The sequence below is a fragment of the Marmota monax genome, unplaced genomic scaffold (assembly GCF_021218885.2).
Source record: "Marmota monax isolate L192 unplaced genomic scaffold, Marmota_monax_Labrador192_F-V1.1 WCK01_AAM20220418_F8-fsc00004, whole genome shotgun sequence".
In the NCBI taxonomy this organism is placed as follows: Eukaryota; Metazoa; Chordata; class Mammalia; order Rodentia; family Sciuridae; genus Marmota; species Marmota monax.
In genome coordinates this window covers 33,060,351-33,074,516 of record NW_026692881.1, presented here as the reverse complement: position 1 = coordinate 33,074,516, position 14,166 = coordinate 33,060,351, and the positions used below count along the sequence as shown (strand labels likewise).

The window sequence follows — 14,166 nt, the reverse complement described above, 5'->3', positions numbered from 1 at the left end:
TTGGGTTATTCTTACCACTCCCTCTGTGGCCCATCTTGAGGGCATCCCATATTGGGTTCATAACTCCCGTGTAAAATGGATTTTTCCACCCTTTTATAAAGTGACACCCACAGGCCCTCTCAAGCTGTGTTTCTCCAAGGCTGGAACCCCCAATCTTCCTTTGGTCTCTGGGGACCACCAGCACACTGCAGAACCCTGAGTACCATCCTTCCCTTTTTCATTTTTGCCCTCCTCCCTCATTCTACACTCACCTCCCAGGGGGACCACTACCAGGATTTACCATTCCAATTTCTAGGAGACTTACAGCAACTTGCTCAAACCACACGAACCATACAACCTCAGCTTGATTCTTTAGCAGAATCCAAGGGGCCTTGATCTTTTTAAGGCCCCAAAAGGCAGACTTTGTCTGTACCTACAGGAGGAATGTTATGTTTATGTCAATCAATCTGCTACAGTAAAGGACAAGATAAAACAACTCCAGCTGGACCTTGGATGTCAGAAACAATAGCTCTCCTCTGCTGAAGGATGGCAGCTTAGTAACCCCCTTCTCCACTGGGCACTTCAGATGCATGCCCCCTGTGTCATTAGATTGGTTCAAGACCAGATCCAAAAAAATCTTTAATCAAACTTAAACCAGTTTTTGTTACAGAAATACCAATCCCTCACACAATTGGGTGGTGGAGAGAGCATATGGAAAAAGTTTCACTTTCCCACCCAAGGGCCTTTCTGAGAAAGCTCACTTCTCCCTCATACCAACTCAACCCCTAACCACCTGCGTTAGGACCCACAAATCTCTGAGCTGGGCCCTGAGTCTGCCCCATAAAGTCCCAGAACCCAAGCCTGGTTCGCCTCTCCACTGTAGAGAGATGGCCTTTATTTGTCAGCTAGACACACAAACTCTTGTGTGTATCTCTGCCTGGTCTCCGTCTTTCATTTCTCGCTCACCCCTCTCCTGGTTCCTCACTTTCCCTTCAGGAAAGTATGGCCATATGAAAACAAACAAAAAAGGGCAATAAGGGGAGACACAAAAGCCTAAGTGTTAGAGTCAGAATGAGAGCCCAAAGTGTGTACACTTAAAGAAAATCTACTCATGTTTTTCTTTGAGCATAAGGAACAAGAAATGTCCCTGATGCTCCAGAAAAGGGCTGACCCCAAAGCCAGAAAGTGAGCATGCTACATTTTCCTGCCATCAAAACAGCAGATTCCTCTCTCAACAGGCAAAATACAGCCTTTTTAAAGTCAAAAAGTAGAAGACAGAGATGGTGTGACCATTAAGTGATGGGACTGTTTCAGGCCATGTGCTTAGAGTCAGCTCAAGTTTCTGTCTGACTCATTGAGATAGTGGGAGATGTTGGGAAACATAAGGTCAAGGGTTTACAACAATTTCACACATTGCCAAAAATACTACAGTGTCACAGAAGTCACAGTGCTTCCGTGCATTCTCCTTACACTCATCATCACACGCCTTTATTCTCAGTGGCTCTGGAGGCTGAGGCAGAAGGATTGCAGGTTTGAGGTCAGCCTCAGCAACTTAGTGAGACCCTAAGCGACTCAACAAGACCCTGTCTCCGAATAAAACTTAAAAAGGGTGGTGTGGCTCAGTGGTAGAGTACTCACCTAGCATGTGTGAGGCACTGGGTTCAATCCTCAGCACCACATAAAAATAAATATATAAAGGTATTTTAAAAAATTAAAAAGGGCTGGGGAGGTGGCTCAATGGTTAAGTGCTTCTAGGTTCAATCCCTTATACCAAAAACATAAACAAACAAAAAACAAGTAAATGGCTTAACAAGCTGCCACAAGTCCACAAATGGTTAGAGAGAAACACCTGACACCCTGACAGAACAGAAAATAACACCTTTTTGAGATATCATCGATGGCATCAGAACAAGAATTACTGTCAGTACCAAGAAGACGTCTTGAGGAAATTGTGCAAATAAATTCTGAAGAAGACGCCGGGCGTGGTGGTGCACGCCTATAATCCCAGCGGCTCTGGAGGCTGAGACAGGAGGATTGCAAGATCAAAGCCAGCCTCAGCAATGGGAAGGTGCTAGCAACTCAGGGAGACCCTGGCTCTAAATAAAATACAAACAGGGCTGGGGATGTGGCTCAGTGCCCTTGAGTTCAATCCCCAGTACCAAGGAAAAGAAAATTCTGAAGAAAGGGAAGTCAGTCAAACAAGAAAAGCGAGGAGGCAGCCTCCATAGAGGCAGTGTTACAGAGGGTGAAGCCCAAGGTCCACATGGTGGTGGTACCAGGCTTTTCCCTGCCACAAGGGCAACAATGCTGTCCCTTTCCTAGGATCTTACTAACTCACTCCACACATGGCCGCTGCAACACAAGTATATACTCTTTTAAGGTAAAAATAGAATATATTAGCCAGATGCAGTGTCACACGCCAATAGTTCCAGCGGCTCAGGAGGCTGAGGCAGGAGGATCTCGAGTTCAAAGCTAGCTTTAGCAACTCAGCGAGACCCTGTCTCAAAATAAAAAAATAAAGGGCTGGAAACGTGGCTTAGTGGTTAAGCACCCCTGGGTTCAATCCCTGGTACCCCAAACAAAAACAAAACGAAACAAAAACTTTTAAAAATAGGATATATTCATGATCATATCAAAATTTTCTTCAGATATCTCAAAGCTATTGAGAGCAATGATTCTATTCTTCCAATTAAAATAAGCCGAGACAAAGAAGTATAGTCCTTTGGTTAGTGTATTAGTTTCCTATAAGACTGCTGTAGCAAATTAGCATAAATTGGGAGGCTGAAAACAACGGAAATGTGTTCTCTTATGGGTCTGGAGGCTGCAAGTTCACAGTCAAGGTGTGGGCAGTGCCCGCCCCCGCTGAAGGCTCTAGTGGTTGCTGCAGTCTTCAGTGTTCCTTGGTGACACTATCCCCCTGTCATGTGGGTCCGTGACTTCTCTTTTTGTGTGTGTGGGGAGGGGGAGATGGGACTGGAAATTAAACCCAGGGACACACTAACACTGAGCTACATCCCCCATCCTTTTTGTGTGGAGACAGGGTCTCACTAAATTGCCAAATCTGGCCTTGAACTTGCAATCCTCCTGCCTCAGCCTCCTGAGTAGCAGGGATTAGAGGTGTGTGCCACCGTGCCCAGCTGAAATTTCTCTCTTCTTATAAAGACACTAGTCATTGGATTAGGGCTCCAGCATGATCTCATCTTCCCTTGGGGGATTGAAAAGGACCTATTTCCAAATAAGATCAAATTCACAGGTATCGGGGTTGGGATTTGAACATATCCTTTATAGGGACTCAATGCAATCCATCACAGTGAGTTTAAAAGCAGGATATTGCTACCTCGAGTTAAATACACTTAAAACTACCAAAGGCCATAACTTTCAGACAAAAAGGAAGACAGCATGGTGTTTGGTGATGAAATAGTCAAGAATCTTTTTTCAGAGAAGCCCTCTAGGAGTTCTTCCCCTCCAGAGAGGGACACCATATAATAACATTTTTGAGCCTCTATTTCTGTGTGGTACGCACCTTCGTCTGATTAATACAATAGACATGATTGTTTTCTGTTAGGGCTGTAGGAAATGAGAGGCAGAGCATCGAAGGAACTTGCCATGTTCTCATGGGTCCTAAGAGGGTCAAGATAAGCTATAGATGGAGGCACCCTAATTCTGGTCCCAAGAGCAAAACTGCTGGTGTGGAAGGATGGGGAGGGGAGGCGGGGGACAGACGCTTCCTGCCTTCTCTCTGTACCTGCCACGGTCTATTGGAGCTGCTCTTTCTATTTGTGCAGTGTTGCCTCCAGAACCTCAGCAAATTTCTGACCAATGGACAGAGTTAAAATAAGCCACTCATACAATTTTCTACAACAGGGACCCATTGTCACGGAGGTCAGGTGGCCACCAGCTAAGCATTATTGTCCTGATCTGTACCATCCATTGTTTTGATGTCGGATGAAACCATGAAATGTGAGCCTTCTTTCTGCATCTGGAAATAAACAACAAAACTGAACTCGGTCCCACACAACCCCAGATGCCTTCTTTTCCCTCACAGCCTTGTTTCTCCAGCTTCCCCTCAAAAACCATTTTATTCCCTCAATCACAACTATGTGCTAGCTTTAGCAAACTGATCACCCAACTGTCACAGCAGACAGCAGCTCTCTTTGTTTCCTTTAGGATCTCCAAACCCTCTAGAGGCAAGTCCTATGGCCTGAAGATTTCATCTTTGTGCAAGAGAAAAACAAATAACCAGATTTCTTCTATCTCTTCTGCCTTAAAAATGAAATTTTATGTGATTCATTTTTTCAACGCTAAGATAAACATGTAATCTTTCATTCTCTCTCTCTCTCTCTCCCTCTCTCATCACACATTTAAAACCATGTTTATTGAATATCTTGTTTTTCATTTGGGAGATGCCAGAAGAGCCTGAGGCCCTTCAGCCACGCTTATTCTGGAGGCAGAAAAAAATGGAGCCCAAACCTGGAGCCTGAAAGTTCTCTCCGACACATAGCCCAGGCCAAGAACAAGATACTGCTGATTCCTTTTAGAAGTAAGTGAGGCTTCAAATCTGCTCAATTAAGGTTCAAATCCTGCTTCACTTCTCACTAGTTGTCAACCTTGGCAGGTCAGGCCTTACTTCTGAGTATCCATGTCATACCACACAGGTGCCACAGACCAGCCTAGGAGCCACAGAAGGGATTTCAGCTCTGGCATCCTGGCATCACAGCCACGGAACAGCAGTAAGCCTTCTGCTCCATGCTGGGCCAGGGACCCAGGGAGTGGTAGTTGTCAGGAACTGGAAAGTCTGAGATGCTCCTCCTTGCAGCTAACAAGGTAGCCTGGCAGTTTTATGATGCCAGCAGAAAACATAAAGACTCCCCAACTCCAGAAACATGAGACCTGGGAAGACTTTTCCAACAGCAGGCCCAGGGTATTCAGCAACTGCCATACTTGGAAAGGCGCAGTTAATTGTCTGGAATTTCTATAAACTTGCTCTGGAGAGGGCAGGGCAAGGCCTCAAACCATTTCAAAAGTGTCCTGGCAAGCACCGTAGGAATGCAGCAGGGTCACTGCAGACCCGAGCACGCTGCAGGCTTGCTGTCATTTTCTCTTTTAACCTGTTTTGCTTGGCTCCCTCACCTGCTGTTCCGAATTATGTTTATTGCCTTCTTTGTCCTTGGAATTTTCCTTTTCTCCCATTTTCTTTCTCCAGCTTCCTAGTTGTCCCAGCTGCTTGCCTGTCTCTTCCTTATGGTTCTCTCTAGAATCAGAAAAGCGTGGACATTTAAGGTGAAAAGGGACTTTCAGTTCTTTTAGCAGCATGATTTTATAGATAAAGGGCTAAGACTTAGAGAATTTAAGGAATTTGCTGAATGCAGTTTGTTTGTGGGAGAACCCAGCGGCAGAACCCTACTCATAAATACTTTGTCACAGCTTCAATTCCATTTTTTTTTTTTTGTACCTAATGTCACATCCAGAGAGGAAACTTTCCCAGCCGGGCCATGCTGGCTCATCTCTTATGCTGCACAGTCATGTCAAATGCAGCCGCTAGGTCATCAAGGATAGACCTAGAAGCTATTGTGGTGCATAAAATCTTTGAGGAGTCATTTTTCTGAGTAGGTGGCAGACAATTTCATACAAGCTTATGAAATGTGGCACCCTTATTATTTAACTCTATGGAAAAGAGAAATATAAAGAAGTGAAGAAAAGGGGAAATTTCTGTACAGTATTACCAATAGTGAAAGTATTGTGAAAGCAAAAGGAAGTGAAATTATACAAGTCAAAAATACACTCATGATATACTCATAGATTTCCCTCATGATCACAATCCAATAATAGAACATTGAGGCCATGGGTGAACAAGTAATGTTTATCAACACAAGAAAGATGAGGCTTTCTACCAATAGAATGGGATTAAATTTTTGTCAAATTCTGTGCCCCAGCAGCCCCCACACTTCTTTTATTTTAGTTTTTTTTTAAATATTTTTCTGTGGTACAGGAGATGGAACCCAGGGCCCCACATATACTAGGCAAGTGCTTGACCACTGAGCTACATCCCCAGGCCTTGGGTGGTCAAACTCACTAAATTGCTCAGGCTGGCCTTGAACTTCAATCCTCCTGCCCCAGCCTCCCATTTTCCTAGGATTTCAGGCATGTGCCTCCATGCCTGGCTTCTCACAGTTCTCGATGCATCCTAAATGCTTAATACACTTTGTCTAATAATATTGACCCCCCAAAATAGGTTGTCTACAGAAAGTCAAGTTAGAAGATTGAGTCAATTCTGGATTTAGGGTTCTTTTAATGCCAACATTCTATAATTTTAATTCTGAAAATCAGCACCAAGAATATTACTAGTTAGAGCAGCAGAGGGAGTAGCTTGGTGGTAGAGCACTTGCCTAGCATGTGCTGGGCCATGGGTTCAAACCCGAGCACCATACACACACAAAAAAAGGAATATTGCCAATTAGTAATAAAGAACCCCCCAGTGATGAGCTCCCTCCATTCACTAGATGTTGAATTGTTTGTGTAGAATGGGTATGATTCTAATTCTTTGTTTGCAAGAAACTGTAGCCAAGTCAACCTAACTTAGGCAAAAAGATAATTTATCATGTGGCAAATGTGTACCATGAATCACCTCCCTTACCTTTCCTGGCCTCCTTGTAGTTCATTTGAGGCCATGATGGGACTAGATCTAGCCAATGGACTGCAACATACAATACTGATGGTACCTCCTTGAAGACATTGTACTAAGTGAGATAAGTCAGTCACAAAAGGACAGACATTATATAATTCCACCTATATGAAGTCAGGGAGGATGGATAGTTAGCATTTAATGAACACAGTTTCCATTTGAGATGATGAAAAATTCTGGATATGAACGGTGTCATGGTTGCACAACAACATAAAGACCACTGAACCGGACACTTGAAAAGGGTTAACATGGTAAATTTTATATTATGTATATTTTGCCACATTTTTTTTAAAAGTAAGAAGCAATGTAGGGAAATTTTATATAGCACTGAGTAAGGAGAGAGAAAAATATGTTGGTCTTCCCCATCGTGAAGAGTTGGCCCAGTTGCTTTTCAGTCTGTGGCAAGGTATTGCTAAGTTGCCCAGGCTGGCCTCAAACTTGCTATCTTCCTGCATGTGCTGGGGTTATAGGTATGTGCCACTGCATCCATCTAGGATGAAATATGGTGACCAATACAATGCAGGTCAAGCACATGGTTCGGCCCAGGGTGAACACTCAGTATCTATTGCTAACACTGTCTTGAACCTGAGGGCATAAGTATGGCTCGGCCTCCTGTTGGCCTGGAACCAAGAATGAGATCCATCCAGACTGTTAGACTCTACCTCTGCCTATATTTGACCATCTGTTTTATTTTCCCCAGACAGAGACTGGTTTTCTCTGCTTCTCTCTCCTGATGATAAATAGAAGGTCACTATCCCACAACCCATAAATTAATTTTTCCTCAATTCAGGAGAGAAGTTCAGGTATTGGCTTTTAGTCTGATTCCCTAAAATCTCAATCCCCTGAAAAGAGTATTATTGGTTTAGCTTGGGTCAAGTGTCCATTTGTAGTCCAATAATATGGTCACTGGAGAAGAGTCCTGCCATGTCTGAGTGGGCCAGACAGTCACCCCAGGCCATCCTCAGCAGCCTTCTCCAGACATGTACTCCCAGATTGATTCTAGTAGTTAGAATATGGTTTCAGAGGCGCCAGATGATAACGGCTTGAACAAGGGAGAATAGTCCGTTTTACTCCCTTAAATTACTGTAGCTATACAGCTTAGAACTTGTATGCTGATTGTAGTGAGATGAATAGTATTTCCCAAAATTTCATGTCCACTCAGAGCCTAAGAATGCGACCTTATTTGAAAAGAGGGTCTTTATAGATGTAATTAGTTAAGGACCTCAAGATGAAATCATCCTCAACTTAGCATGGACCCTAAATCTGATGACTGTCATCTTCAAAGAAAAGGACACAGACACCCAAAGAGGGCCAAGGGAAAGTGGAGTCAGAGATTGGAGAGATACTGCCACAAGCCAGAGAACATCCTGGCCACCAGAAGTTGCAAGAGGCAAGAAAGGATCGTTCCTTAGTGTCTTCAGAGAGCCATGACCCTGATGACACAGAGGCACATCAGGTTCCGAGCTGGCAGTGAGTGAGCCAGAGGAAGGCCACCAAGGCTGGGCTGAGATCCTGAGGAATGGGGAGCTGCTCCTTTTTTTAAAGCAGAGATTTGCTCTAGCATAGTTAACATGGTGGTGATACACAAGACTTCTTTTATTATAAAATGAACATGGTAAGATTTATTTGATAGGGTTGTTGGGAGGATGCAATGAGACAGCAGTGCTTGGCCCATAGAAGGTGCCCAGTGAACAACAGCTGTTATTACAGAGGAGAAAGCCTGGGATGCATGCGTCAGTTCATTCATTTATCTAGAAGATGTCTGAGGAGAGCTCATAGTGCCAGGGTTAAGGGTCTAGGGATCCCTCACCCACTAGGATTCATACCAATAGAAGTATGTCCAAGGAACTCTATATCATAATGCAAAGCTTTGGTAAGAAATGGATTTGAAAATGGCTTAAACCCCAGGCCTAAGGGAGATCTAGTCCTCCTGCCTCTTCACTGAACTGAATAGTAGAACTCCCAGAACGAGGGTCATCGGACCCACCCATCATGTCACAGTGGAGAACCTGGGAATAAAAAGAATAACAGTTCCCCATCTCTCTCCCCCAATGGGGTGCCCTGCCACAGAGTGGGCCAAATACACAGGAGCACCCTGAGCACAGGAAGTGAAAGAAGGTGGAACTCTGGGGCCTTGCCTTTAAGAACAGTCACCCTACCCAATGATGGGAGTGGTACAAGCAGAGGGGTCACCTCTCAACTGGGAGAGAGCAATTAAAAGGAAGGAGAAGGGTAATGGAGGCATTTTCTCTGATATCCTTCCAAATGGGAAGAGAAGCAGGAACCTTCTTCCTTTTGTTCTCCGACTAAAAGAAACTACAATTTTATCTGGTTCTCTTTAAGCTGAGAGATATTTGAAAGTTGGGGAGGATGTTCCTGGAATAAAGAGGAGGAAATACAAAGACATGGTGCACAAAAGAGCCTGAGTTTCTTTTGTCTGCCATGTAGCCAGTGTGCGGGGGAAACAACCGGAAGGGTGTCTAGACAGGTGGGCAGGTACAGGATGGTTTTTCAAAACTGACTAATTTGAAGAAAGGTATCATCTGAATCTAACAGCAAACATGGTATTCATCCATGAAATGCCAAAGGCATTCTCATTAGGTGAGGGAACAGGAAAGGAAGTCTGTCATCTCTGATAGCATTCTGCCTTTTTTGCTAGACAATGTAATAACACAATAAAAAGGAACAGGATCCATAATAATTAGAAATGATAGGACAAAATTATCTGATTGCCTACCTCTTGCTTTTTTACAGAAGAAGCTGCACTGAAGAACTGAAGATTTTATTCATCTTCTAGACTTGCCAAATCTAATATCTGAAAAATAAGTCTTACCATTTTCATTTTATAGAAAAGAAACTTCTATATATCATTAGCATGTCAGTTATGCTAGAACAAATCTCTGCTTTAAAAAATTAATAGTTCCCCATTTCTCACTAATAAGCTTAGGCTTATTAATCTGCGAGGATTGCCATAACAAAACACCACAATACTGGTGGCTTAAACAACAAGAATTCATTTTCTGTCATGGTTATGGAGGCTAGAAATCCTAGATCAATGTGAAGCCAGTTAAGTTTCTCCTCAGGGGTCTCTCCCTGGTTTGCTGATGGCCTTTTCCCTGTGTGGTGCATCTATTGTGCCTCTTCCTTAATTTGTTTGTTTGTTTGTTTTGTTTTGTTGTTGGTGGTGGTGATGGTGGAGATGGAGGTGGTACTGGATATTGAACCCAGGGCCTCACATGTGCTAAGCACATGCTCTACCACAAGACTAAAGCCTCATCCTTATGACCTCATTTTAACTTAATTACCTTAAAAAAAAAAAAAACTTTTTTAAGAAAGAAGATTTTTAAAGTTCACAGCAGAATTGAGAGGAAGGTACAAAGATTATGCCTAAATATAGTCATAGTGAAGGTTAGGGCTTCAACATAGAAATGCAGGGACACAATTCCATTCACAACAGAGACTGATTATGACTATACTCTTTTTTTAACCTTTTATTTTATTTGTGCATAATGAAGGGATTCACTGTGATATATTCATGCATGTACAATACAAAATTTGTTCTATTTAATCCCCCCATGTCCCCCTCTCCCTTTCCACCTCCCTCCCCATGGCTATAATCTTAACTGGGCTTCTTGATACCCTCCCCACTGAACTGAGCTGAGAAAGGGAGGGCAAAGAGCAAGAGCCAGAGAGAGGCAGATACAAGTTAAATAAGCTGCTAAAACCTCCCTGCCCAAACCTGAACTTCTCCTTGAAGAAAGAAAGTAGCCATGTCATACCAACAATGGTTGTCAAGCCTGGCTGATTTTTTGAGAATCACCTGCAGTAGCTGTACAGACTTTTCAATGCCTGGGTCCCAACCAGAGTTTTAGAATTAACTGGTTCTAGGAAAAATATGGGCTTATGATTTTATTCTTTTTTTGAGATGTGTTTCACATGCTATACAATTCACCTTTTTGAAGTGAATAATTCAGTGATTTTAGTATACTCACAAAATTGTGCAACCATCACCACTAATTCCAGAATATTTTGATCACCCCAAAAAGAAACCCCAGGCCCATTATGCATTGCTCCCATTGCCCCTTGCAATGTACTCCCAGTGCCTGGCAAGCACCCATCCACTCTCTTCCTCTAGGTAAATGCCTATGCTATTCCAGATATTTCACATAAATGGAATCATATAACATGTGGCTTTTGTGTCTGGATTTCTTCATGGGCTTGTGTATTTTTAGCAAATCTATAGTTGTGCTGCCAGGGTCCCTTTAGGAAGTCCAGCCAGGTGGCAGGGGCCTGTAATCCTAGCCATTTGGGAGGCTGAAGCAGGAGGCTCACCAGTTCAAAGCTAGCATGGTCAATTTAGCAAGACCCTGTCTCAAAATAAAAATTTTAAAAAGGCTGAAGGTGTAGTAGCTCAGTGGTACAGTATCCCCAGGCTTAATCCCCAGGACGAAAAAAAAAAAAAAGTCCCTTCATGGAAACAGAGAATTTCAAGTGGAATGGGCGAAGCCTCACAGGACTTGGGTTAGCCCACAGCTAAAAGATTCCTAGGAGATTCAGCTGAAAAAGCTGGGAAGGGCTCTGAATGGCCCAGCTGGGCCACATGCTCACACCTTGGCCAATCAGGGTAGTCAAAGAATAATCACCTTCACTCCTTTGGACTCTAAGAAAAATGAAGATTTTAAGTAGAGAAGAACATAATCAAATTTAGAAACCTCTACTTGTCCAGGGAGTTTAAGGTTCTAAGAAAACCAGTTAACCTTAAAGGCAGGCATATTAAGTGTCTATTCTAATGATGTTACTTAAAAAAAAAATCTGCTAACATATAGGAAATACAGAAAACTGAAGTCCTTGTTAAATGATATACCACAGGGACAAAACCCAGCTCTGTGGAAAACTATTAACAGCACATTTGTTTGCTTTTCTCTCAGCAAATAAATTGCAAGGAAAAGAACTATAAAAGGGATAAGGAGAAACCATGGATTAAGAAGCATTTGGGGCTGAGGTTGTGGCTCAGTGGTAGGGCACCTGCCTAGCACATGTGAGGCACTGGGTTCGATCCTCAGCACCATATAAAAATAAATAAATAAAATAAAGAAGAAGAAGAAGAAACATTTAAAGGCACAGCAACCAATCACAAACTATGGAATTTAGATTTTTTTATATACTTGTGACATTTGTGAGAGAATCAGAAATATAGATATTAGTATTTAATGATATTAAAGAATTATTGTTCTTTTAGTTATCATAATAGCATTATATGATATTTATAAATAAAATGATAGGGTACATGGGATTTGCTTCAAAATATTACATAAGAGCAGGGTGGATTGGGATAGGAGTGGGATAGGTCTGGCCTGGGTTGCTGGTTATTGGGGCGGGGGGGAATAGGAATACTATATAATACTCTGTCTTCTTTAATGTTGTTCAAAGTTCGGCATGATAAAAAAATAAAAAGGTACAAAATCATATATTTATATTGAAACAGTCCTGCCAACACTTTTGTAAATAGTAGTTTGAGTCTATGTATGTTGGAAGCTGTGTATGAACTATGGATTTTTTTGAGCCAGTAATTCAGGGAAGCTGCATTTCTGGAAACTCCTGGGTGAAATTCCCTGGTTAGAGAAAGATCATACTGGCGCCCTGCCTTAGCTCACAGCCCTAGGTAAAATGCAGCCATGATTTGGGTATAACCTGTCAAGCACCAAACAACCTGTTTTCCCTACTCTCATCTTGTTTTCCTAGAGAAGCTCCTTACTGATTTCCTTTGGTGTGTACCGCTATTCGTGCTATTCTCTCTTAAAAAATTTATAAAAAAGAAAAAATAAAGCATTCGCCAGTCCACACCTCTGCAGTTACCCACTCCATCCCCACACAGGATGTGGGCAGAATGTGTATACATAAAATTACTAAAACTTCATTTCTTTCTTTTTTTTTTTTTTTTTTGTACCAGGGATTGAACCCTGGGGACACCTGACCACTAAACCACATCCCCAGCCCTGTTTTGTATTTTATTTAGAAACAAGTTCTCACTGAGTTGCTTAGCACCTCGCTTTGCTGAGACTGGCTTTGAAATCATGATCCTCCTGTCTCAGCCTCTGGGATTATAAGCGTGCACCACTGCGCCCAGCTCCCTAAATTTCTTTTTAAAAGGAGGAAGGAAAAGAACACTCTGCGTCCCATGGGCAACTGGATTGGGGGGTTGGAAAACTGAAGGTTGGGAGCCAAGTTAGGAGGCTGTTTAGATGATCCCAGGAAAGATGACAGTATCAGGAGGGGAAGAGAAAAGATAAAGAGATACTTAGTGGAACACTGGGAACCGGAGTGGCTCACCCTGTCGTCCCAGTGACTCAGGAGGCTGAGGCAGAAGGATCATAAGTTCAAGGTTAGCCTTGGCAATTTAGGGAGATCTCGTCTCAAAATAAAATTAGATAAATAATTTTTAAAAAGCAAAGCACAAGAAAGTAGAACACTGGGTTTATGACACATGAGGAAATTATCATCAAGTCTTTTATGTTTGGTGCTTGGGTGTGAAGAGTGAGAGGGATAGGCACTGGGTATGGCTAGAGCAGGTGGGTGGTGCCATCTGTTGAAATAAGGAATATCGGGAGAGGAGAACATTTGAGGGGGAAGGTGGTGATTTCAACTGAGCATACTGTGACTTTGAGGTGCCTGTGGGACATCTAGGTAGACCTGGACAGTTGGTTAAAAGGTCTGGGAGGCTAGGTGCCCTGGCACATGCCTATAATCCCAGTGGCTGGGGAAGCTGAGAGAGGAGGATCGAAAGTTCAAGGCCAGTCTCAGCAACACAGCAAGTCCCTAAGCAACCCTGTCTCAAAGTTAAAAAAAAAAAAACAAAAACAAAAAAAACTTAAAAGGCTGGGGATGTAGCTCAGTGGTAAATTGCCTCTGGGTTATATCCCCAGTAGCCCCCTCCAAAATAAATAAATAAATAAAGAGGTCTGGGAGGAGGCGAGTAGACATATAAAGTTGGAACCTGTCAGTACAGAGCAGGTGACTGAGGCCATGGGGAGAATGAGGCTACCTGGGTAGGTCCTGCATAGGAGGAAGGACTCTGGAAAAGAAAGGAAAATCTGGACCCAGAGGAAGACCAAAGGAGAAAGCAGAGACACAGAAAACGGAGCCCAGAAGACAGGCGGGAAAGGAACAGCCAGAAAAACAGGGTGAACTAGGAATGTAGGGCTGGGGCTGGCTGAGCATCTGCCTAGCCCGCACAAGGCCCTGGGTTCATCCCCAACACCACAAATACTACTACTACTGCTACTACTAGTAATAATAATAATGGTGATTTGAAAACAATAGCAAAGGTGAATAAATTTTGTGAAAATTATAGAAAAAGGGTCAAGAGTTTGAAAAGCCACTGAACATTCATACCCAGAAAGAAATGAATGCTGCCCATCGGACTCAACGACACAGACGCTGTTTATGACCGTAGCGAGAGCGGCTTCCGGGCTGCTGAACAAAGTCGACTGCCTTGGGTCAGGGAG

General features: G+C 43.0%; 1 protein-coding gene and 1 non-coding gene across 4 annotated transcripts in view; one reads left to right on the top strand and one right to left on the bottom strand.

Moving 5' to 3' along the window:
• The window catches only part of LOC124096478 (zinc finger protein 781), a 74,920-nt gene that overhangs the window by 47,170 nt on the left and 13,584 nt on the right, over positions 1 to 14,166 (top strand). For 2 of the 3 annotated variants that reach the window (XR_009227335.1, XM_046450378.2), the window contains one exon: positions 4,383 to 4,519. Coding sequence is in view for 1 of the 3 variants with exons in the window: in XM_046450378.2 (XP_046306334.1) it covers positions 4,383 to 4,519 (137 nt within the window). In the remaining 2 variants the exon portion in view is untranslated. Of the gene's footprint in view, positions 1 to 4,382; positions 4,520 to 9,415; positions 13,507 to 14,166 lie in introns of those variants that run through there. The other variant, XR_009227334.1, reaches the window with a different exon arrangement.
• LOC124096610 (small nucleolar RNA SNORA9) lies at positions 4,937 to 5,070 on the bottom strand. Its single transcript, XR_006852914.1, has one exon. It is a non-coding gene; the product is annotated as a small nucleolar RNA SNORA9 (small nucleolar RNA).